This window comes from Gorilla gorilla, chromosome 21, assembly GCF_029281585.2.
Source record: "Gorilla gorilla gorilla isolate KB3781 chromosome 21, NHGRI_mGorGor1-v2.1_pri, whole genome shotgun sequence".
In the NCBI taxonomy this organism is placed as follows: domain Eukaryota; kingdom Metazoa; phylum Chordata; class Mammalia; order Primates; family Hominidae; genus Gorilla; species Gorilla gorilla.
In genome coordinates, this window is record NC_073245.2 from 49,003,025 (window position 1) to 49,028,434 (window position 25,410).

Sequence of the window (25,410 nt, forward strand, 5' to 3'; positions counted from 1 at the left end):
TCATTTCTGCAACTTATACCTAAGGAAATAGTCTGAAATGTAAAAAAATGATTTTGTACCAAGATGTTCACCACAGCATTATTTGCAATAGGGAAAAACTAGAAACCACCTAAACGTACAATAATAGAAAAGCAGAATGTTTGAGTCTATCACAGCCCATTCCACACACAGCCCTTCTCATGTCTCTGTGCCCCACAGCAGACCACATGGTACCACTCCCAGCCATAGACTGGACCAAGGGGTACACTCGCCTCTAGCTGCACCAATCAGAGTTTCCTTCTTTCAGAAATGTGGAATTGGGAGATAGGGATTTGTGTCAGTGTCTCCTAGGGGCTTGAACTGGAAGATGTTGTAAAGTCAGAGCTGGGACAGCCCACCCAGTCCTTGTGCAAATGCAACAGAGAGAGAAACAGAGAAAAAGGGGGAATATGATATCAGAGAGGGTGAAGCTTAAAGAGAGGAGAGGAAGACAGGGAGAAGCTGCTGAGGTTGTCAGGTTCCTACTCTTGGGTTTTATAAAACATGCCATCCTTCAAATACATTTCCTTCCCTTTCTGCAAAGTTAACTTATTCGCATTCTGACATTCAAATAATGCTCACTAACATTCAAATAAGGTTTACTAATTAACTTATAAGAAACTGATAGCAGGAGTGGGTTGTGCAGCAAAAGATTCTCAGAGGAAACGTGAGCACTTAGGTGTGAAGTCTTGATGGGGTAGAGAAGTGGTATGCCCGCTAATGTTTAACAATTAGTTTTCCAGGAGTGATAGGAGGAGCCCCGATTTGTAGTGTTTACCAATTTTTATGCTGTAAATCCTCCCACTGTGGCCAATCTCAAGGTACCAAGGTGATGTTAAACACAGAGATGTGGCCAGGCGCGGTGGCTCACGCCTGTAATCCCAACACTTTGGGAGGCCAAGGTGGGCGGATCACTTGAGGTCGGGAGTTCGAGACCAGCCTGGCCAACGTGGTGAAACCCCGTCTCTACTAAAAAATACAAAAATTAGCCGGGCATGGTGGCAGGTGCCTTAATCCCAGCTACTTGGGAGGCAGAGACAGAACTGTTTGAACCCAGGAGGTGGAGGTTACAGTGAGCCGAGATTGAGTCATTGCACTCAAGCCTGGGGGACAAGAACGAGACTTCTCTCAGAACAAAAACAGAAACAATAACAAAAAAAAAAAAAACCCACAGAGATGCTGACAATTGGCTCCCGCAAGCCAAACAAGCTGGCTCTAGCACACCACTGGGTGGCAGGAGAGCAGTAAGGCCCCTTCCCTGGAGGGGATGCTGGCAGTCTCTGGTGGGTGGAGCAAAAGCTGCTGCTAGTTAAGCCATGCTCACTAGTCTCTTGGAATTCAGACCATGTGACCATCAGGTCTGTGTTTTTCCAGGTCTGGGACCTTCTAACTCTATCCTAGACCAGCATAAGAACTTCCTGGGACACATGGCCATATCCCTGAATTTTTATTTTATATATATAGATATAGATACATATATATATGTATATATAGATATAGATACATATATATATATATTTTTTTTTTTTTGGTGAGACGGAGTCTTACTCTGTCACCCAGGCTGGAGTGCAATAGCACAATTTCAGCTCACTGCAACCTCCGCCTACTGGGTTCAAGTGATTCTCCTGCCTCAGCCTCCAGAGCAGCTGGGACAACAGGTGCATGCCACCACGCCTGGCCAATTTTTGTATTTTTAGTAGAGATGGGGTTTCACCATGTTGGCCAGACTGGTCTTGAACTCTTGATCTCAGGCGATCCACCCACCTTGGCCCATATCTCTGAACTTAAAAACCAAAAGAGCTTGGACCTTATATACTAACCCCACCTACCAAGAGAAAGGACAGATCCCACCCACCTACCTCATTGGGAAGGACCACGGCTCCATCTCCGTCCCGGAGGACACCATCCTTCCCCACCTGGGGGAGCATGGTGAGTCTGACCTCCTCACTGCTGCCCGACTTGGCTGCCTTCTTGTTCAGGATCCTGGCCACACCCTCTGGCTGATGGTAGCTGGCCGGGGAGAGGGGCTCTGGCTTCTTGGTGCCCTCCTCTCCTGCTGACGAGGTGGGGCTCGGTGCCCGGCCACACACATTACGGAAGAATTCCTGCACAATGCCGTACTTGGGAGGCTCGGGCTTGGCCCGCGTCTCAGACATGCCCAGTTTCCAGACAGACTCCGTGCTCCCTGAGTGCTCCACCACACTGAAGAGGCTGGAGAGTCCATCGTTGATGTTTCTCAATACAGGGCTGTCCCGCGTGGTGGTGGAGCGGGCCCAGGCCGAGCCATTCTGCTTGCCCTGGTGCAGGTTCCACAGGCTGCGGTCCTTGCTGCTGTCCAGCTTGGACACGGACCGCCTCTGGAGCTTTGGTGAGCCATACTTGGGGGAGCAGCAGGGCCGCTCGATGCGCGAATGGACCTTGTCCAGGGAGGAGGAGATCTGCTTGCTGCGCACAGACACGAGTGAAGAGCTGCGGGGTGACCAGGCCTTGCCATGGAGGCCGCTGCGGGGTGGGTCGGTCTGCAGGCCCACGCTGACCGTGCGGATGGTCTGTGTGCCCACGCTGGCCAGGCCCACCGTCTGGCTGGATGTGCTCTTCACTTTCCTCTCCAGCGAGCCGGAGCGCATGGCCTGGCGCACACAGTTGGTGATCTCCTTCATGTCATCACTCATGTTGCCTGACATCTCAAAGTCATGCAGGGCCGCTGGGAAGCCAGGCCCGGCCGCCGAGGGGCTGCCCGCTGAGCCTCCGTCCAGGCGCTGCCGTGAGAAGTTGCAGAGCCACCGACCATAGGAGCTCTCAGCCAGCCCATCAGCCTCGGCCGACTCTTTGGGCTTGGCTGTGGTGAAGAGGAAGCCGGGCTCGATAATGATCTTGCCCTCTTTGTCATGAACCACAGGGACTCCCAGGCGCCGGGCCACCGGGGGGCTATAGTAGACTCGGATGCCTGTCTTGTCAGGAGCCGTGTAGCTGCGCTGCATCTGCCTCCCTGGGGGGTCCTGGCAGGCCAGGGCACCCAGGTGGTTGCAGTCCCTCGACGAGAGCCCAGGCTTCTCCTTGGTATCTTTCTCTGGATCCCCTGGCTCGGAATTCACAAAGCCAAAGGCAGGGTTGTTAGGCAGCTTCTTGCCCCGGGCATCTCCGCCAGCAAGGTAAGGGGAACAGTCGAGCAAACTTTCAAACTCAGACATGGAAGAAACAGATTTGGTTCTGCGAAGGACAGAGGAGGAAACGTCGTTATTAGTGGAAATAACACTGAGGGCACACTCTGGTCTACCACCCTGGTCCGTGTGCTGCGTGAGGGCAAAGACCAGGACCGTCTTGTTCACCTCTTGTAGAGATGTTGTTGGTGCCCAGTCCCACATTCTGTCTGCATTTTCTTTTTTTTTTTTTTCCTCCCAAACAGGTCTTGATATGTCACCCAGGCTGGAATGCAGTAGTGCAATAATAGCTCACTGCAGCCTCAAACTCCTGGGCTCAAGTGATCCTCCCATTTCAGCCTTCAGAGTAGCTGGGACTACAGGTGTGCACCACCAAACCTGGCTAATTTTTTTTTTTTTTTTTTTTTGAGACAGAGTCTTGTTCTGTCACCCAGGCTGGAGTGCAGTGGCATGATCTCGGCTCACTACAACTTCCACCCTCCAGGTTCAAGAGATTCTCCTGTCTCAGCATCCGGAGCAGATGAAATTACAGGTGTGCGCCACCACGCCCAGCTAATTTTTGTATTTTTAGTAGAGGTGGGGTTTCACCATGTTGGCCAGGCTGGTCTGAAACTCCTGACCTCAGGTGATCCACCGCCTCAGCCTCCCAAAGTGCTGGGATTACAGACGTGAGCCACTGTGCCCAGCCTAACACCTGGCTAATTTTTAAAAAATTTTTTGTAGAGATGGGGGTCTCCCTATGTTGCCCAGGCTGGTCTCAAACTTCTGGCCTCAAGAGATCTTCCTGCCTCAGCCTCTCAAAATGCTGGGATTAGAGGCATGAGCCACTGCACCTGGCCTCTCTTTGCACTTTCACCTATACACCTAAAACTGCATACTCTGAACTGCATACTCCACCATTCTCTATCTGATGGTTTTTTTTCCTGCCTGTGGGATCATACTTGGCTGTCCTACACATAGAAGAAGCTAGATCCAGCACTTTGGGATGCTGAGGCAGGCAGATCACCTGAGGTCAGGAGTTTGAGACCAGCCTGACCAAGATGGTAAAACCCTATCTCTTACTAAAAATACAAAAATTAGCCAAGCGTGGTGGCGTTAGCCTGTAACCCCAGCTACTCAGGAGGCTGAGGCAGGAGAATCACTTGAACCTGGGAGGTGGAGTTTGCAGTGAACTAAGATCGTGCCATTGCACTCCACCCTGGGAGACAGAGCAAAACTCTGCCTCAAAAAAAAAAAAACAAAAACAAAAAAAACAAAACACACACCCAAACCGAAGCTAGAGATAGCACAGAGTTAATGAGTTCACGCCCCTAAACACAGCCCTCAACAAACAATAGGTGGGATATGGTGAACAAGTGCCCCAACCTCCTTGTGGTGGGATGACTCTAAGCTGCATGTTCTCCTCTGGCTCCCTGAGTTCCTCCGACAGCCTGAACTCCAGTTGCCCGTGGAATAACCTGGTTGAAGCTCCTTTTATCGGCTGCTTTCCCTTCCCTGTCTCACTTCCAAGTGTTTCCTGAAATTCTGTCCCAAATAAACCATTTGCACTTAAATCTTTGTCTCAGGGTTTGCTTATGGGGGAACCCAAACTAAGACGCCATGAAGCTCCTGGCACACATATTGCCTGAATCACTGAACACACCAGGCATATGGAAATGCACGTGTCAGACCACTCTGATTAACTTCAAGAGGCAGCTCCTATCATCCCCACTAGACAGAGATGGGAAGTACTGCTCAAGGTCAAGGTCATAGAGCTAGAACTGGCAGGGCTGGCATTCAAACCTGGCCTTCTGGCTCCACAGCCTGTCCCGCCTGCCTTGCTTCTGGGCTGGTCTGATAGCGGCTGGGGGTTCTGTTTCCCTGACTCCTTTCATGGGTTTCCTAACAGTGGAGATGTGGTCCTTATGGTCTTGGGGTGGGGGTCTCCTTGGCCATAGCACAGGGCTGGGCCCAAAGGATGCTGCTCAATAATCCCAGGAATAGAGGTCAATCTTGACTCTCCTAACTCCAGAGGCAGGAGAAAAGAATCCCAAGAGGAGCAAAATGTTTTGTTTCCACCTGTGTTCCATTCCCGGACTCAAACAACATGCAGCAGCCTGGAATTCCCACTGCCCCAAGCCTTCCAGCTCCTGAGTGGCTCAGGTTCCAGAGAAACCATATCCCGATGCTCTCCCAACTCGGATGCGGTGGGATGGCGGCAGGAAGAGGGCAAAGGGGCTGGGCAGGGCTGCGGCGAAAGCAGGTAGAGTGGGTGCAGGGCGCAGCAGGAGGTGGAGAGGGGCGAGGCTGTCAGGCGGGGCAGAGAGGCAGAGCAGGGGACCAGCATGCAAGCACCTCTTTAAACCGTTTCCTCCAAGCTCAACTTCGGAAACAGCCTCCTTGTCGTGGATCTTCTCACTGCGTGTCTGTCAAGGAAGAGAGACAGAAGGGTCAGTTCTGGCCACCAGAGCACTAAGGGCATGGAACAAGAGACCAGCCCCGACCTCAGTGCTTGAATCTCCTCATCCGGAGAGCAGGAATGACATCATCAATGATCTAGCATGGTCAGTTTCTGGCTGCCCTGCATCAAACTCCCCCACCATATGTGATCCAGGCTGGGCCAATCAGAGCTCCAAGAGTGACCCACCCAAGGAAAGGGACCACTTAAAATTTAATCCAAATGTGGTGACTGCAACAAAGCATCCAGTGGTCCACTGCTCAGCTGCTGGTGGGCTTGTCTTCTCCCTCCTCAACCCTACCCCCTCACTTAGCCCAGTCCCTGGGTGGTTGGTTTTTTTTTTTTTCTAAGCAGGAACCATGAGATATAGACTCCAGGGCTGAGGAGCCCAAGGTGCAAGGGTGTGACCTATGAGACAGGGTTAGCAACTTCCTCTCATGTCCCCCACAAGCAGGGACCTTTATGGTGTAGCCAGGAGCCAAGATAACATGGCAGCAGCCGCCCCACTCACCTCCTTCCAGCTGTTGTCCTGCTTCTCCAGCTCCGAGTGCTTCAGGACCCAGGGGTCGGCAGCCTTCTGCAGCTGGGCAAGGGCAGAGAGGGTGGGTCGGTAATGGGCAAAGCTGGTATGCAGGACCCTGCTCTAAGCAAGGCCATTCCCCAGACTCCACTCTGTAGCCCACAGAACCTACATCATGGACCAGGGGCCACCTTCTCAGTGGGTAGCAGCACAGAGCGCCCCACTCTGCCTGGTAGATTTGGAAAATGATACTAAAAGGAACTACTTGCAGGCATTCTTCTAGATGTCATTATACCTAATATAGTAACAGCCATGACTATGTGAATTCGTGTTACAATTCACAGAACAGCTAGACTAGCTAAGCAGCAGCTACATCCCATCAGAGTGGCAAATGTAAGATCCAGGCACCCCCACTGCTCCATCCACAGTGGCTGTCATTTATGGATCCCGGCACTTTTTCCCGCTGGGCCTTGAGGGGCCTCTGCTTCCCTCCCCTCTTTGGAGCTCCATCACCTCCAGGTGGCTTGTGATGGGACCTATCTCCTATGCACACATTAGTTAATTTTTTTTTTTTTTTGAGACACAGTCTTACTTTGTTGTCCAGACTGGAGTGCCGTGGTACGATCACAGCTCACTGCAAACTCTGCCTCCCAGGTTCAAGCAATTTGCCTGCCTCAGCCTCCCGAGTAGCTGGCATTTACAGGGATGAGCCACCTCACCTGGCTAATTTTTGTGTTTTTAGTAGAGACGGGTTTCACATGTTGGCCAGCCTGGTCTTGAACTCCTGACTCAGGTGATCCGCCTGCCTCGACTTCCTAAAGTGCTGGGATTACAGGTGTGAGGCACCGCGTCTGACCGCATTAGTTGATTTAATCCTCACAGAAACAGTGTATGATAGGTGTTCCTGTGGTTATTTCCATTTGGCAGATGAGAGGATCAAGACTGAGAGAAGAGGTTGGGCAGCTGACTGAGTGAATGATGGTGTAGCACTTCCCATTGTTGGTGGCTCCATCTGTACCATCTGACACTACAGCCTTCTCTGGAGGATTGCCTTGGGCAACTAGAACTGAATCACTGCCAATGACAGACAAAGACAGAGGCCAAAAGACCGGCCCAAAAGGCAGACCCCTTGCCTTAAGGTGGACCAAACTGTGGGGTGATTTACTGTTTACACTCCTGGGCATGTCATGGGGTCAGGCCGAGGGCAGACTTCATCTGAAAGCATATCTTACGTGGTTTCTTCCCCTTCCCCATCCTGACTCCATCCGTTAACAAATCACTTGCACACAGGGTAACCAGCTCATCTTGGTTTGCCCAGGACTTTCTCAGTGTTTGCATTGAAAGTCCCATGTCCCAGAACCTCGGTTCTAAAAAAAACTAGTAGGCTACGGCTAGGACTATTCTAGCTTTAAAAGTCAAAGTCCCAGGAACGCCCTCAGTCCCAGGCAAGCCAGCATGGGTTGGTCACCTTACTTGTACTTGAATTCATGTCTAGGGCTTTGCTTCTTAGAAACTCAACATGAGACAAACAGTAATAGGGGCAACAATGAAAATAACACTAGGCCAGGTGTGGCAGCTCACAACTATAATCCCAGCACTTTGGGAGGCTGAGGTGGGAGGATCACTTGAGCCTAGCAGTTTAAGATCAGCCTGGGCAACACGGCGAAACCCCATCTCTACAAAAAAATACAAAAGTTGCCGGGCACGGTGGCTCACACCTGTAATCCCAGCACTTTGGGAGGCCAAGGCAGGTGGATCACCTGAGGTTGGGAGTTCGAGACCAGCCTGACCAACATGGAGAAACCCTGTCTCTACTAAAAATACAAAAAATTAGACAGGCGTGGTGGTGTAAGCCTGTAATCCCAGCTGCTCAGGAGGCTGAGGCAGGAGAATCGTTTGAACGCGGGAGGCAGAGGTTGCGGTGAGCCAAGATCGCGCCATTGCACTCTAGTCTGGGCAACAAGAGTGAAACTCCATCTCAAAAATAAATAAATAAATAAATAAATAAAAGTTAGCCAGGCATGGTAGAGTGTGCTCCCAGCTGCACGAGAGGCTGAGGTGGGAGGATCACTTGAGCCTGGGAGGCGGAAATCGCAGTGAGCTGAGATGGTGCCACTGCACTCCAGCCTAGGTGACAGAGCAAGACCTTGTCTCAAAATAAGAAAAGAAAGAAACGAAGAAAGTAAGAAGAAGGGAGGGAGGAAGGGAGGGAAGGGAAGGAGGGAAATAACACTAACATCAGCAAACAGCAATGAGAGATGAAGACCATAGAATCAAACCAAGCCCCAGACAGGGGTGGGCTTAGGAAGCACTTTGAATCTTTTGGCTATCTCGCTTTATTTCCATAGCTGCCCTGCAAGATGAGAAGGTCAAGAATGGTCATCCTTATTTTACAGATGAGGCCCAGAGATCAGACAGAGGTGACTTGACTGGGGTTGTACCTGGTGGAGCCAGGTAAGGACTGGGGACTCCTGGTCAGAAGCTCTTTCCCACCAGCCACTCTGTTGCTTTCACCAGTCTGGCTTAATCGTCAGTCCAGTGTAAAGAAGAATGCTGCTTTGGGGGATTTGGTTTAAAGTGCAGGAGGCAGAAGAATGTCAGAGAGACACAAGAGGCTGGAGCTAGAGGGCCGGCAAGTCCCTGATGTGAGAACAACAGCAGAACTCAGAACCTGTGCCCTGATGAGCTGACAAGACACGCCTGTGGGCTGACATGTTCCCCAGGGATGACATGAAGCTTGCTTCATAATTTCAGAATCATTTTAGAAACATTTGGTTGTTAATATAATAAGAAGGAATTATTCTTTTATAGACAGGAATTTGGTTTGATGGTGCAAACAGATGCATGCATCTGACCTGCTTTCCACGTGGTACCTGGATGGTTCTGGGATTTGTTAGTCAGCCTGCCATCCAGCACTCCCCAAGCACAGGCTCCTAGCAGGTGTGAACCTCAAAGGAGCTCTTTCCCTGCAGGAGAGTGGGCATGGCCCAGGACCAGGAACTTTCCAGATTTGGGAATTCTGCCAGATTCTGGTCCTCTCCCTTACTCACTTTATGACCTTGGGCAAATCACTTTGCCTCAGTCTCCTCATCTGAAAAAGAGGTTTCATGAACGTGACCTTGCAAGGCTGTTGAAGTACTGAAGAGAACATTAGGAAGAGGAAATACCTAAGATCCATAAACTCATGAAAAATGCTCACCTTCAGTGGAAGTCAGAGAAATGCAAACTAAAGCAATGAGATAGCGTTTCACACCCTAACTTGGGCAGACATTTCAAAGATTGGTAATCACAGGAACTGGCAAAGATAAAGCAAAAAGGGCCTTCTCGTCCTTCTCACTGTGCAGCTGGCAGGAGGGTACATGGGCAAAGCCTTTCTAGAAGGCGGCCTGGCAGTTACCATCAACTATAAATGCATATGCCCTTGGATTTAGCAATTTCACCTCTAGGAGTCTATCCTACTGAAATATTCATGCGTGTGCAGAAATATATGTGTGGAGATGTTCACTGAGGCACAACTTGAACTTTTTTTTTCCTTTTTTTAGATACGAAGTCTCACTCTGTTGCCCAGGCTGGAGTGCAGTGGCATGATCATGGCTCACTGCAGCCTTGATTTCCTGAGCTCAAGCAATCCTCCCACCTTAGCCTCTCATGTAGCTGGGACTACAGGCACACACTGCCACAACCAGCTTCAGGTCACAACTTTCGATAGTGAAAAACTGGAAACAATCTAGATTTAATCACTGTAGATAACAAATCATAGTATCTCCACACTAGGAACACCAGGCACCAGTCACACTGAATAAGGAAGGCCTCCATACTCTTGTGAACAGCTCTCCAGGAAAGACACAAAGTATAAATAAATGGACATTACAATTTGATTAATGATTAAAAAACAAACAAAACAAAACCCTGTAAATATAAATTTAAATAGAAAGAAAGGCCCAGCGACTCGGGAGGATGAGGTAGGAGGATGGCTTGAGACCAGGAGCTCAAGCCCAGCCTGGGCCATACAGTAAGACCTCATCTCTTAAAAAAAAAGAAAAAAAACTTTTTTTTCATTAAAAAAAAATGACAAGAAAGGGAGGGAGTAGGCTGAAATATGCCTTTGTAATATTTGAACCTTGTATAGAGATGAAGTCCTGATTTACGTAATTAAAATTAAAAGTAAGGCCAGGTGCGGTGGTTCATGTCTGTAATCCCAGCACTTTGGAAGGCCGAGGCGGGCGGATCACCTGAGGTCAGGAGTTCGAGACCAGCCTGGCCAACATGGTGAACCCCATCTCTACTAAAAATAAAAAATTAGCCGGGTGTGGTGGCACGTGCCTATAATCCCAGCTACTCGGGAGGCTGAGGCAGGAGAATCACTTAAACCCGGGAGGCGGAGGTTGCAGTGAGCTGAGATCATACCACCGTACTCCAGCCTGGGTGACAGACTAAGACTGTCTCAAAGAAACAATAAATAAATAAAAATAAATAAAATAAAAGTAAGGCCGGGCATGGTGGCTCACTCCTGTAATCCCAGCACTTTGGGAGGCTGAGGCGGGAGGATCACTTGAGGCCAGGAGTTTGAGACCAGCCTGGCCAACATGGTGAAACCCTATCTCTACTAAAAATATAAAAATTAGCCGGCTGTGGTAGCACACGCCTGTAATCCCAGCTACTGAGGAGGCTGAAGCACATGAATCACTTGAACCTGGGAGGCGGAGGCTGCAGTGAGCCAAGAGTGCTCTCTAGCCTGGGTGACAGAGCGAGACTCTGTCTCAAATAAATAGATAAGTAAATAAAAATAAAAGTGAAAGAAAGGGAAAAGTCAAAATCAAGAGTGGAGCAGAGCAGCCTATGGTAGGTGGTGCCTGGCTGCATGAAGTGAACTATAATGGGGAGTGAGGGTCAATGATTGCTTTTCCTTTCCTCCTTCTTTTGATTGGAGGCCTCCCAATTTTCCCATGGGAACCACTCTTAGTTCCTCCCTCTTGGTTCCCGGGTTTGGGTAGGCTCCAGGGGTGGGCACATGACTCATATCTGGCCAATCCACCGTACTTGCTAAGCTGTAAGATATGAGCATGAACCTAACAGTGGCCATATTTGGGAACAGCTTGTTTAAGAGTAAAGCTAACACAGAGGAAAGCAGGCCTGACAGGCTGAAGCAGAGAGAAAGATCTAGTTCCCACTGCATTCTCTAAGTGCCTGGATCCAGCTATACCTGAAGGAGATGGTGTGCCAGACCTCACTGGATGAGCACCTAGATCCAGCTATACCTGAAGGAGTTCCTGCTTCTGAATCATTTCTGTAGCAACTCTCCCTTGTGGGTGGAAGCAGCTTGGCAGGGGTGGGCCTCACCTGGCTTAGGCGGTTCTGCAGCTCCTTCACCTGCTGCTCCACCTGCTGCTTCTCACCCTGCAGCCGCTCCACCAGCTGCAGCTTCTCCTGGCTCCAGTTGCGCTCGCTGATCTGCAGCTGCCGCGTCAGCTCCATGACAGCGCTGTAGGACTCAGCTAGGAGGTGCTGCTGCTCCTCACGCTCCCTCTGTAGGGCTGCCTTCCAGTCAGGCCCTGCCCGCTCCCCGGCCCCCTTCCCTGTCTTCAGCTCCATCTGCGGAAAGAAGCAGACTAAGCAGCTGGCAGCAGGAGGCCACTCCTCTTGGCCCTTCTCTCTCCTTCCCTCCTGGGTGCCAGCGGGGAAAAGGGGAGAGGTCCCCTCAGAAGACCCCTCACTAGGGACTAACCCAGCTTAGTCCTCCCCACTCAGAACTAACCCCTAACCCCTCCACACAATAAGGGTTTGAAGAGCTCTTTCTATAAGCCACGCTCTTCTGTGGGCTTTTCAGGCATGATGTCAGTATCCTCATAAAAACTCAGAAAGATTACTAGTGGTCACTCCAGCAAGATGGTTTTCTTGGCCTCAGACCTCAGGGTGGCAGGAAAGGGAATGTGCAACCTTTAGACTCAATGCCCCCCATTAACCCCCATGAGCTGGTCATGTTCTTGGTGGGAGGAGCACCTGAAATGCCCAGGTCTTTGGGGGCAGCAGGTGCAGTGGACACCGTGGAATGTGCAGATGGAGGGAGCTGTGAGATCTGCAAGAGGGTTAGGAGGGGAGAGTAGTGGCCCCAGGAAGTAGCCAGGAGACTGTAAGCAGTGGGAAGAAGGTGGAATTGGGGCCGGGCGTGGTGGCTCACGCCAGTACTCCCAGCGCTTTGGGAGGCTGAGGCCGGCAGATCACTTGAGATCAGAAGTTCAAGACTAGCCTGGCCAACATGGTGCAGTCCCATCTCTACTAAAAATACAAAAATTAGCTGGGCATGGTGGTGTGCCATCTATAATTCCAGTTGCTTTGCAGGCTGAGGCAGGAGAATCTCTTGAACCCGGGAGGCGGAGGTTGCAGTGATCCAAGATTGCACCACTGCACTCCAGCCTGAGTGACACAGTGAGATGCCGTCTCGAAAAAAAAAAAAAAAAAAAGGAGTTGGAATTGGGGTCACAGGGAGCCAGGGGTTAGAGGTTTGGGGGAGCAAGGGCCAGTCTGACATTTATTAGCTGGGTGACCTTGGGAGATAAATTTAACTCCTCTGTGCCAGTTTTGTCATCTGTCCAGCAGAGACCATCGGAGTGCCTGCCTCCCAGAGGCTGCTGATGCCTGGGAAGGCAGCTTGCAGCAGGGGCAGGCTGGATGGAAGAAGCTGGAGCCCAAGCTGCAGGGTCAGAGCATTCTCTCTGAGTGGGAAGAAGCCCACCCTCTCACTTTTCAAGCCAAAGTAGGCAGCAAGTCACCCTCAGGCACACAGCAGACACCAACCCCCCAGGGCTCCTGGTTAAGGCTCCTTTGGGGGCACGCTGGGGAGTTGGGAGGGGAGGCCCCCATTTTGAGTGGAGGGAGCAAAATAGAGCCAGGCAGTGGGGGCTGAGGGAGTGCTTATGAGGAAACGAAGGAGCAAATGAGGACAGCAGGCAGTGGGGATGTGCACCAGCCTCACCTGTGAGCCCAGGGCGCGATCCCCCACCTTCCTTCCCTTCCCCTGTGACTCCCATTCCCCACCGTTTCTGATACCCTTGCTGTGTGACTTTAGGCAAGTCTCTTGCCCTCTCTGGGCCACAGATAAGCAAAGGCATTCTTATTCCTCTAGGAGCATGGCCTTGGTATTCTACTCCCAGATCTGACAGCTAAAGGCTTGGCTGAGAGTAAGGGGAGAGGCGTCTGACAGGTGGGGGGCTCACCTGGGAGGTATGGCCCTTGAGCTCTGCCCGCTCTGTCTCCCAGGTAGCCTTGGCCTTGGCAAACTGTTGCTGAAGCTCCGTCAGACCACGGCGTTCATCCCGGAGCAGCCAGCACAGCTCCTTCAGCGTCACCTTCATGTCGGCCAGTGTCTTGATGTACTCATTGGGCTGCAGACAGGAGGCAAAACCTGAGTCAAGAGCCTCTGTGGGGTAGGGAGGGGAACCCGGGTTCAGAGAACTCACCTAGGAGTCCAGCTTGGGACTTCACGAGGCCTCGGGCAAGTCCCACAACCTCCCTAGGTCATCTCACCCATAAAATGGGAATGACAGGCCCAGCCCTGGCTACCTCCTAGGCTGACATGAGGCCCAAATCTGACACCAAGAAAAAACCTTGCAGTTACAGTAATAATTATTCAGCCTAACTCTGAGCTGAATCATCTGGCTTCTTCAAGGCTCTGCAGCGTCTGCGCCGTGGGTCTTTCTCCTCACTCAGGATCTGCCTCTCTGACCCACTGCAGGCCAGATGTGGGGTCTAATTCATGGAGACTCCCTCAGTTTGCCTGACTCTGTCCCAAATCTTCTCTCCTGGGCCCATGCCCTCATTTCCCATCCCTACCCCAGCTCACCGTGTGTGACCCTGGGATCCTGACCCCACTGTTCTCTCTGACTTATGGCTTGATTTGAAGGTTCCTGACCCTAGACCACAAGGCCCCTCTTCAGATGACTCTAGCCTGATATCCTTACCCTTACCATGTACCTCCCAAGCCATACTCAATACCACAACACCTGGCCACACCTTGGCACACAGAGTTCTCTTGGTCCAGAATAGTCTTTCCCCTATTCTCTATTAGGTAAACTCCTATACATCCTTCAAAACCCATCATCCATGACCCCTTCACTGTGATACTGTCCCCTATACTGCAAAGAGAATTACTTGCTCTCTTGCCTATGACCCCACAGTCCATCATCTGGACTCTGTTACTGCCCTGGGATGACCAGGCAATAACTTGCAACTTCAATGTCCAGGAATGGGGTCAGAGAAAGCAGTAGGAATTGATTACTGAGCAGACAAAGGAATGAATGGACACAACAGGACCGGGAAGGGGCTGGAAACACACCGTGTTCTGGGTCCAGCTGTCCCCCGTGCAGGCCTTGTTATCAGAATGCTGAGCGTTTATCTCCTCTTCCTCCATCAGCAAGTACAGCTCCTTCATGCTGTTCACCTGTTTTTTAAAAACCATGCTTAACAGCAGGTGGGAAGTTTTCCCAAATTTTAATTCCAACCTTGGGCACCGCGTAGGTCGAGGAGCACGGCTGGACAGTCAGGCCCTCCTAGCCTCCCACGACATCTATTCTGCCCCAAAGACCAGGAAGCATCCCTAAGAGTCACTCTGAAATAACCATGTTGACAGGCTGGGTCAAGGCAGGCACTGTGGTTGAAATGAAAAGGCCACATGCACTCCCACAATGCTACATAAGGGTGACCAAAGGTTTGGGTGGACAGAAGGGACCTTGCTGGGGGGTTGGACTGCTTGCTGATAGATTCTGGGCAAGAGTCCAGGGCCAGCCAAGGAGATCAGGGACCTAGTTCAGGATGGAAATAAGACAAAAGGGAGCGAGTCACCTTCTGTGCTCAAGCAATCCTCCTGCCTCAGCCTCCCAAAATGCTGGGATTACAGGCGCGAGCCACCATGCCCAGCATGATTATGTTTATATCTTATTAATTATGCTTATTTTGGTAAATGTATATATTTCTTAATTATATATGTTATGTAATTTTCTGTGTCTCTTTATTTTTTTTTGAGATGGAGTCTCACTGTGTCATCCAGGCTGGAGTGCAATGGCATGCTCTTAGCTCACTGCAACCTCTGCCTTGCAGGTTCAAGAGATTCTCTTGCTTCAGGCTCCTGAGTAGCTGGGACTACCAGTGTGCACCACCGTTCCCAGCTAATTTTTGTATTTTTAGTAGAGACAGGGTTTCATCACGTTGACCAGACTGGTCTCGAACTCCTGATCTCAAGTGATCTTCCCACCTTAACCTCCCAAAGTGCTGAGATTACAGGTGTGAGCCACTGCACCTAGCCAATTTTCTATGTTTATGCCCTATTTTTTTTTCCCCTAAAGTAAGTTTCTCTCTCTTTTACTCTAGGATATGGAAATGGCTAGAAAGGTTTTCACCAAATGTGGAGGGTTCGTCTGAGACAAACTGACTTAAAATATAGACTGTGTGGCCTGCAGGTCATTCCCTTAAACTGGGCTTCATCCAGAGGCCTGTGAGACTTCCAAACAGGTGAGAGGGCTCCTATGTTTCCAAACGTCACAGAAGAGACAGCTTCGGACAGGAGGACCGAGGCGAATGCTCCCAGGGGCGGCCCTGTGTCAGGCACTGCAGGGCCAGGGTAGCAGGGTGTGGGCCCATGGAATGGTGGTAGTGACTTTCTCATGAGGCCCTGGGGAGGAGCTGGTGGCCTGCGAGAATGATGAGCCCCACTGAGATAGGGTGATGCAGGGTCTTGCTACACACTCAGGTCTAACTGTCTTGCCTGGCTCCTGGGGCATCTGGGCTCCTCTGGAGTACCCCTGATGGCGTAAGTGGCAACTTGAGGCATGCCAATGCTCCCTACTGGATCTGGACAGGGGACTACAGAGAGCAGCCTGGACTAGAGGAGGGCCAAGCCTGGGCTAGACTTGAGGTACCTGAACCCAAAAGGACAAGGCCAAAGTGAACAATGTCAACTAAGATGAGTGTGACCAAGGTCTGACATCCTTGTAAGTCCCCTTCTCTTCCCTGATGTGTTGATGTGCGCTGCTGTGCTGATGACAGGAGGCAAGGGCTTTGAGCAGCAAACGGTCCTGCATAGACTGGGGCATGAATAGGTCAGGTGGGTCCTTTCTAAGCTTCTTACATTCCCAGAGCTCCGCCCCCACGTTTCCTGCCACATCCTAATACCACCTGTACTATCACCAATGTTTTTAAGCCAGCCTACTCCCTCTTGTTAAGTAAACATATCTTTTGGCCAGGCATGGTGGCTCATGCCTGTAATCCCAGCACTTTGGGAGGCCAAGGCGGGTGGATTACTTGAGGTCAGGAGTTTGAGAGAGCAGCCTGGCCAACATGGAGAAACCCTGTCTTTTTTTTTTTTTTTTCTTTGAGAAGGAGTCTTGCTCTCTCTCCCAGTCTGGAGTGCAGTGGCGCAATCTAGACTCACTGCAAGCTCTGCCTCCCGGGTTCACGCCATTCTCCCGCCTCAGCCTCCCGAGTAGCTGGGACTACAGGCACCCGCCACCACACCCGGCTAATTTTTTGTATTTTTAGTAGAGATGGGGTTTCACCATGTTAGCCAGGATGGTCTCGATCTCCTGACCTCGTGATCCACCTGCCTCGGCCTCCCAAAGTGCTGGGATTACAGGTGTGAGCCACCACACCCGGCCAAGAAACCCTGTCTTTACTTAAAATACAAAAATTAGCTGGGCATGGTGGCATGTGCCTGTAATCCCAGCTACTCGGGAGGCTGAGGCAGGAGAATTGCTTGAACCCGGGAGATGGAGATTGCAGCAGGCTGAGATTGCGCCACTGCACTCTAGCCTGGGCTGGAGTGAGACTCCATCTCGGAAAAAAAAAAAAAAAAAAAAGCAACGAATGCAGGAAGGAAGCCTGCATGCTGATGGCAGGTAAGTGAGCCTAGGAGTTGTGTCAATACCAGCTGGGCGTCCCTTCCCTGTCCCTCTCTCCCCAGCCCACACTCCCAGTCCCAGTCCCAGGCCCAATCTTACCTCAAGGAAGTCATCCCCCTCGCTGGGCAAAACCTTGCCCTGCCGCCAGCGCTTGAGGAACCACCTGAGCTTCATGAAGAGCAGCAGGAAGTTGTGCTTGAATTGCTGGGACTCCTGCACCAGCATGTTCTTCTCCTGGCTCCAGAATTTCTGCTCCAGCCTCCGCTGGAGGCTCAGACTCTGCAGCTCAAACTCCCGCCTCAGGAGCGCCCTCTGCTGGTCCTCCTTCAGCTGCCGGGGGACAAGAGCTTGAGCAACCCCAGGGCCCTGTCCTCTCCCCCACCCCTTTCCGGGCCCCTGGACAGGGGCAGGGAGGAAAGTCTGGGTGGTGCCTGTGAGTGATCCCTGCCGGGGATCCCACCACACGTGGCGCAATCTATTCAGATGAGCACTGCCCTCTGCTACTGCAAAAACAGTGACACATCATTGAAGGAGCTGGGATTTGACCCTGGCTCTAAAAAACCATGACATCATATACTGAGCACCTCCTGGGCACCAAATGTCTCACACGAACGCTCATGTTCAATGAGGAACATGCGAGGGTGAGCGATGATAGCAGGGAGGGGTGACGCATGGAGAGCAAAGGGCGTGCCAGGGTTGAGGACAGCTGATGACTAGGCAACACCCTAGGAAGCAATGCAGTGTCATGCTTAACAGAGGAACCTGGATTAGAGGCCCAGCCCTGCCACACTCTGGATGTGCAACCCTGGGCAGAGCACTCCGGCTCTCTGGGCATCAGTTTCCCCATCTGCAAAATGGTGATAAGGGAGGGCACAAGGATTAAAAGACATAATGGGTAGAAAGTGCATTGGACAGGCCCACCATACAGTAAGGGCTTAACAAATGTTATTCCAGAACTATTATCTTGATTAGAAGCCAGGCCTGATGAGGGCACCATTTCATAAATGGGAAACTGAGGTCCTGAGAGAAAACAGGACTGGCCCCAGGTCCCACAGGCAGCCAATGACAGCCCTGTTACACAACTAATGCACAATGGCAAGGACAATAATATCCCAGCAGGGCACAGGGGCTGAAGACTCAGGTTTCCCTTGACATTCTTTCATTCTTTTTTTTTTTTTTTAGATATCACTCTGTCACCCAGGCTAGAATGCAGTGGGACGATCTCGGCTCACTGTAACCTCCGCCTCCTGGGTTCAAGCGGTTCTCTTGCCTCAGCCTCCCGAGTAGCTGGGATTACAGGCGTGCTAGTGCACGCCTGGCTAATTTTTGTATTTTTAGTAGAGGCGGGGCTTCCATGTTGGCCAGGCTGGTCTCGATCTCCTGACCTCGTGATCCACCTGCCTCGGCCTCCCAAAGTGCTGGGATTACAGGCGTGAGCCACCACACCCAGCCTCCCCTGACATTCTTGACTTCAGAGGGCCCACAGATCCTCAAGGCCTCTGCTTCCAGCTCAGAGAGGCTGTAGGAATAGCTGCCTGGAAAGCGCTGGGCACCACGCACCTGGACCATTTTCTGGTTGAAATTGTCGGCCTCCTCCTTTCGTAGCTGCCGCTCCTGGGAGAGCTGCTCTTGCAAGCCCCGGAGGCTGTCGTGGGCCTCAGCCAGCACCAGCTGCAGCTCCTTGATCTGTGGCACAGACAGGGGACACAGATAATGAGGAGGGAGAGAGAGGAAGAAGTGGATAGAAATTGTGATCTAAGGATGACAGTGGTAGGGGAACGATGGGATGTTGGACCCAAGCTGTCCAAATACAAATCAGGCAGAATGACTGTCCCCACCTCTGAGGGTCGTCATGATGATTAAATGAAACAGTACATATCAAATCTGGCTTTTGTTACCATTGGAACTTGTTCTTTTCTCTCTGAAATTTATCTTAATAAGGTACTGGAAAAACTAAGTTTGATTCACAAAGATGTTCATTGTTTCATTGTTTATAATTGCAATATTTTAGAAACAACTTAGATACTAAATGATGGGACTTAAAAGATGCTTAATGGATCTATACATATGTAACAATCCATTCAGTGGTACCCTTAAGGACAGTGTCCTTTATTTTATGTATGTTATTATGTTATACTACAACAGAAAGTAGAAAAACAAAACCAAAAACGCTATAGACCTCCATAAAAAAACATACAAAGGACATGGACACACACAATAAATGTAACCAGTGGGAACTATGTGAAGACCTTCTGACCTCCAACCTTCACCCACCCTCCCCTCCTTCCCTTCCTTCCTTCTCTCTCTCCCTGTCTCTCTTCCCCTCTCTCTCTCTCTCTCTCTTTCAACGGAGTTTCGCCAGCTTTGAGCGCGATCTTGGCTCACTGCAACCTCTGCCTCCCAGGTTCAAGCGATTATCCTGCCTCAGCCTCTCAATTAACTGGGATTACAGGGACCCGCCACCACGCCTGGCTAATTTTTATATATTTTTGATAGAGACAGGATTTTGCCATGTTGCCCAGGCTCATCTCGAACTCCTAGGCTTAAGCAATCTGCCCACCTGGGCCTCCCAAAGTGCTGAAATTACAGGTGTGAGTCACCGTGCCTGGCCCCAGAACTCCTACATAAAACCTTCCTAGGCATGGCAAATGTCCCTCTGTGAGAAAGTAAACATTCATTATATGGTCAATAATATGATGATTTGGCAGTGGAAGGCACAGTGACTTGAGGTATATCTTCTATATCTGTTTTGCATTAAAAATTTTTGCAGGGCTACATACTGTCTACTGTCCCTGGTTTCCTCCCTGAACTCAGTGGTCAACAGCACTGGGCAATTGTCACTACTCAATAAAGAGTGGCTGAATGAAACAAATAATTGAATGTGTGCAGGAAATTATTTTTTCTACAGGTAAGCCTATAGAATAGGCCTATTTCCTGGCAGGGCACAGTGGCTCACACCTGTAATACCAGCACTTTGGAAGGCTGAGACAGGAGGATCACTTGAGCCACAGAGTTTGAGACCAGCCTAGGTGACATGACAAAACCCTGTCTCTACTAAAAATACGAAAATTAGCTGGGCATGGTGGCGCACGCCTATAGTCCCACCTAACTGGGAGGGCTGAGGCACGAGATTCGCTTGAATTCAGGAAATGGAGGTTACAGTGAGCCAAGATCGCACCACTGCACTCCAGACTGGGCAACAGAGCGAGACTCAGTCTAAAAAAAAAAAAAAACAAAAAAAAGAATAGGCCTATTTCCTTTTCTTAGAAAATGACAACCAAGTTATCTCAGTTTTTTCTCTTTTTGCCATGGCTTCCAGGAAGCTCACTTAGAGAGTCTGATCCATCAGCTTCAAGTGAGCTTCTCCTTCCCACATAGTCATGGGCTGACCTTTCTGGGACTACAGAGTTGTCTTCCAAGAGATGCTCAGAAAGGTGCTCAGGCTGGAAAATACATAGGACTCTGCAAGGTTCAGGGTTTCAGGGATACTCCACCCAGTCCATAGGAGCCTTTTCCTGCTTCAGGCTCATTATGAAGAGCAAGGAGAAGCTCAGCAGGCTTAGAAGGGGCTCAGAACTACCCAGAATTCCCTGAGGATCAAAGAATCCTAGCAATTCGATAACTACCATTCACTCTAACCCTCCCGTTACAGATGGGGAAGCTGTGGCCAGAAGGTAGAAACCTGTCCAACCAAGGTCACACAGGAACACTGGTAGAACTGAGACTTGAACTCAGGTCCCCTGAGTCCCAGAGATGTGTCATTATCATCATAATCATCCTCCTCCTCCTCATCCTCACCCAATGTGGACCATGCCTTAAGGTATGGCTTTTCATGTATTTAATCCTTTCAACAACCCTGTGAGGCATCTTCATTTTACATGTGAGAAAACTGAGAATCAGAGAGGTAAAATGACTTATCCAAGATCTCACAGCCAGAATAGAGTGGATCCACAATTGAAACCCAAACTGCCTGACTATAGAGACTGCTGCCTTCCTGCTACATACATGAGTAGTTCCATTAAATTACATATATTGTTAAATTCCCAGTGGAATTTAGTACAGAAGAAAAAATAATTTATGCAGATAAGTTTATAAGTTTCCTTGGATCAGGCCATGAGAATGTCCCAAACTTCCTTATTTCCCTTCTGGACTTGGCTGCCAGGAAGCCTGGAACCAAATGGAATGCCCCAAACCCATATCCTCACCAGCTAAGTGATATATAGACCACTCTGCTTTTGACAGGGCTCAGTCACTCTCCTCCTACCCAATCCCATGCTTGCTCAGGCCTAGACCCACCTCAGAGGCATAGGAATCATTGTCTTCAGCTCGGTAAGGCCTGAAGCTCCGGCTGGGGTCGGGCTTAGAGTCCAAGTCACCAGTGCGGAAAGCCTCTCGGATCCTGGGCTCCCATTCCGGCAGGTCCCTGAAGTCAGGTGGCTGCACCCAGAGGCACAGGCAGAACAAACCAAAGATCACCATGGGGAGGGGCCCGAGGGGTGCCAGAAACACCCACCCCAGGCCTCTGCACTCCCTAAGAGGCTTGAACCACCCACCTGAGGGCTGGGACCCTGGTAGATTCACCTCTGCAACCCAGACCCAGCCCCGGCTGGGGGCACTGCTGCCATTTAATGAATGTTTGCTGAAAGGATGAATGAGTAGGTAAGTGCGAAGTGATTTTTTGAATGTGTGCCTTGTGCACAAACCTTTTGAGTCAGCCCAAACTGTCCTATCACATGTGTGACCTCTGTTCATCCCTCTTTCAAGAAGAACCAAAAGGGAGATAACATAGAGCAGTCTATGGGCACAGTGGCATGTGCCTGTAATTCCATCTACAATTTGAGGCTACAGCGAGCTGTGATCATACCATTGCCCTCCAGCGTGGGCAACAGAGCAAGACTGTTTCTTTAAAAAAAAAAAAAAAAAAAAAAAAGGCAATGTGCTTGCTTAAAAAAGCAAGATGAAACCGGATCAACAGGTCTTGAGTTAAAGAAATTATGGCACATATCCACTGTATAGTTGTTAAAAAGAAAGTGCTAAATCTCAGAAGGGCACGATGGCTCACACCTGCAATCCCAACACTTTGGGAGGCCGAGGCAGGTGGATCACCTGAGGTCAGGAGTTCAAGACCAGCCTGGCCAACATCGTGAAACCCCATCTCTATTAAAAATACAAAAATTAGCCAGGTGTGGTGGGGCATGCCTCTAATTCCAGCTACCCAGGAGACGGAGACAGGAGAATTGTAATTTCAGCTACCTGGAAGGCGGAGACAGGAGGCGGAGGTTGCAGTGAGCTGAGATCGTGCCACCGCACTCCAGCCTGGGCGACAGAGTAAGACTCTGTCTCAAAAAAAAAAAAAAAAAAAAAAAAAAAGATAAAAGAAAAAAAGAAAGTGCTAAATCGCTCTCTTTCCCTGGAAATGAAAAATTCCCTGCCATTGCTCTGAGGATGAAGATCAAACCTCCCGCATGCTCAGTGCAGTCCAGCTTCACATTGTCTCTTCACTCAGTGTCCTGGACACACCACGCTCCTTCCGCCTCTGATCTGAGCTGTGTCTTTGCACAGGCTATTTGCTCTGCTGAAAACACTGTTCCCCCAGCCATCCATCCCTCTGACCTCTGGTCAGATCAGAGGCCTTCCCTCAGCATAGGGTCTAGGTCAAGTTCCTTGTTCATAAAACCATGTACGCTTCCTTCAGATTCCTCTCTCAGTGTCTAACTGCACATTCACTGACATGATATTTTGGGTGACTCTGCCCCACTAGATGATAAGGACCATGAGAGGGGGAATCATATCTGTTTTTGCTAATCATGACACCTTCAGCAGTGAGCACAAAAACTGTGTGAACAACAGACAAGGCATCATAAATTAACAAACTGATACATTGCGTTAAAAATATAAGTTGTGTAGTAACAATAGATATAAAGCAATCTGGGTGGAAAAACAAATATATGATAGATGCGTAGAGAAGGATTTAGAAGGACAAGCTGCAAGGATGAAATATTCTAGATCCACTCTACTAGACACACACAAATACTGAACATTTAAAATGTGACTATTAGGCCACACACAGTGGCTCACACCTATAGTCCTAGCACTTTGGGAGGCTGAGGCTGGTGGATCACTTAAGCTCAGGAGTTCAAGACCAGCCTGGGCAATATGGTAAGATTCCATCTCTACAAAAAAATTTAAAAATTATGGCCAGGCACAGTGGCTCACACCTGTAATCCCAGCACTTTGGGAGACAAAGGCGGTTGGATCACTTGAAGTCAGGAGTTCGAGACCAGCCTGGCCAACATGGTGAAACCCCATCTCTACTAAAAATACAAAAATTAGCCAGGCATGATGGAGGGCGCCTGTAATCCTGGCTACTTGGGAGGCTAAGAGAGGAGAATCGCTTGAACCTGGGAGTTGGAGGTTACAGTGAGCCGAGATTGCGCCACTGCATTCCAGCCTGGGTGACAGAGCGAGACTCTGTCTCAAAAAAAATAAAAAATAAATAAAAATTAGCTGGGTGTGGTGGTGCTCACTTGTAGTCCCAGGTACTCAGGAGAGTGAGGGGGGAGAATGGCTAGAGCCCAGGATATCGAGGCTGCAGTGAGCTGAGATCGCACCACTGCACTTCAGCCTGGCCAGCGGGGAGAGACCCTATCTCAAGAAAAACAAAACAAAACAAAGGAAAAAAATAAATAATAGGATCTGTGCATGAGGCACCTTACCTGAAAGTCTGAGCCAAGGTCTTTTGCCAGAAGAATCTCCTTAGAGAGCCCCTGGGAGCCCAAGGGGGGCAGTGATGAGAAGGACTCCTGCTGTTCCTTCACAGAGCACCCGAGGACTGCATCTGCCTTCCGCGTGAAGGCATTCAGCTCCTGCTGCAGCACGCTCAGGCGCACCAGGATGGCATGGATGAGCTTGGTGTCCCTGGGGCCCTCGCTGTTGTCGGGGGCCTCATGCAGCCGGAAGTCAGCACACTCATTGTCCAGACACAGCCGGAGGCCAGCCGTGAAGCCATTGGCATCAGCCACCAGGACATCGATGGCCTTACTGACCAGGGCGGCCTGCTCTCTCAGCCCAGGCAGCACCTCGGCCTCCCTGGCTCTGCAGAGTCGGACCGCATGGGACTCGTGTGTCTCACCCAGGGGAGCAGGCACACACTGGGCAGAGTCCCCGGCCTCGGCGTCCGTCTCCAGCATGGGCCGCATACTCTGGCAGGAGGCGAGGTCACAGCGCTGGAGGTTGGAGAGGAGCACGCGGTTCTCGTACTGCAGCTTCTTGACCTTGCCGCTGAGCTCGCCGATCTGCAGCTTGGCGGCCGCCAGCTCCTCCTGCGAAGGTTCGCTGAGCACAGAGCAACTGTCCTCCGACAGCGCCACGTCCAGCTCGTGCTCCGAGCGGAACTTGGCCAGCTCGTTCAGCAGCAGCTTGTTCTGGTCCTCGAGCTCGGCAGAGGAGCGCCGCAGCAGCTCAGCCTCCTCTTCGACAAACTGCAGGTGTCGCCGCAGCTCTGCCAAGCTCTCCCCGCACTCGCCGCTACCCAGCGCGGAGAAGGCCAGGCGTGCCTCAGGACCCCCACAGCCACCTCCATGATCCTTCATGTCGTCCATCTCAGCCCGCAGGCCTCGGTTCTCCACCTCCAGCTCCACGATGCGGCGGCTCAGCAGGTTGGCTTCCTCCTCCACCAGCTTCAGGTGCACCTTCAGCTCGGTCTCCCGCGAGTGGGGGGCATCGGCCAGCTCCTCAGCTGACAGCGCGCTGTCCAGATCCCCATAGAGCGAGCGGTACTTCAGCAGCTCCTCCTTCATGCTGTCATTCTCCTTGGCAAGCTTAGTGAGCTTCTTGCACATGAGGGCCGACTCCTCCTTTGCAAAGTGCAACTGGCACTTCAGGTCTGCGCTGTCCTCCTGGGACCACGGGGACAGACACAACCCAGGAAGCTTAGTGCTGGGAGGCTCAGTACCAGCCATGGCATTTTGGGGAGCACTAACTATGTGCTGGGAACACAGGGATGAATCAGACACAGCCAGACCCTCAAGGAGCTAAGGGTCCGGGGGAGACGCAGAGGGGTAGACGTTGAAATGACAGCAAGGATGGGGCACCACACATAGCCTGGGAGTACAGGAGCAGGTGACATACTGATGAGCAACTGCTGCCACTACAGTTTCATCAGTAAAATGGGGTGGTAACATTACCTCCCTCCCAGAACCACAGAGGGGATTAAATGAGCTAAGGATGAAAAGGGCCTGGCACTCTGACAATCCCATACCACTAGGAGCTAACGGTATGTGGCCTTTGCTGCATATAGTACTTCATTCAATTCTTCCAATGAACCCCCAAGACAGGGATAGATAGGAAATGGAGTCCAGAAACTCAAAATGACTCGCTCCAATC

At 50.7% G+C, this 25,410-nt stretch overlaps 1 protein-coding gene across 2 annotated transcripts in view; it reads right to left on the bottom strand.

Annotated features, from left to right (window-relative positions):
- Positions 1 to 25,410, bottom strand: part of MTCL2 (microtubule crosslinking factor 2) — an 85,800-nt gene that overhangs the window by 13,913 nt on the left and 46,477 nt on the right. For both annotated transcript variants that reach the window (XR_010132206.1, XM_019017272.4), the window contains exons 5-14: positions 23,742 to 24,923; positions 21,322 to 21,462; positions 18,586 to 18,711; positions 17,125 to 17,355; positions 14,469 to 14,573; positions 13,351 to 13,518; positions 11,477 to 11,728; positions 6,128 to 6,199; positions 5,514 to 5,584; positions 1,878 to 3,228 (exon numbers count right to left, since the gene is read on the bottom strand). Coding sequence is in view for 1 of the 2 variants with exons in the window: in XM_019017272.4 (XP_018872817.3) it covers positions 1,878 to 3,228; positions 5,514 to 5,584; positions 6,128 to 6,199; positions 11,477 to 11,728; positions 13,351 to 13,518; positions 14,469 to 14,573; positions 17,125 to 17,355; positions 18,586 to 18,711; positions 21,322 to 21,462; positions 23,742 to 24,923 (3,699 nt within the window). In the remaining variant the exon portion in view is untranslated. The remainder of the gene's footprint in view (positions 1 to 1,877; positions 3,229 to 5,513; positions 5,585 to 6,127; positions 6,200 to 11,476; positions 11,729 to 13,350; positions 13,519 to 14,468; positions 14,574 to 17,124; positions 17,356 to 18,585; positions 18,712 to 21,321; positions 21,463 to 23,741; positions 24,924 to 25,410) is intronic.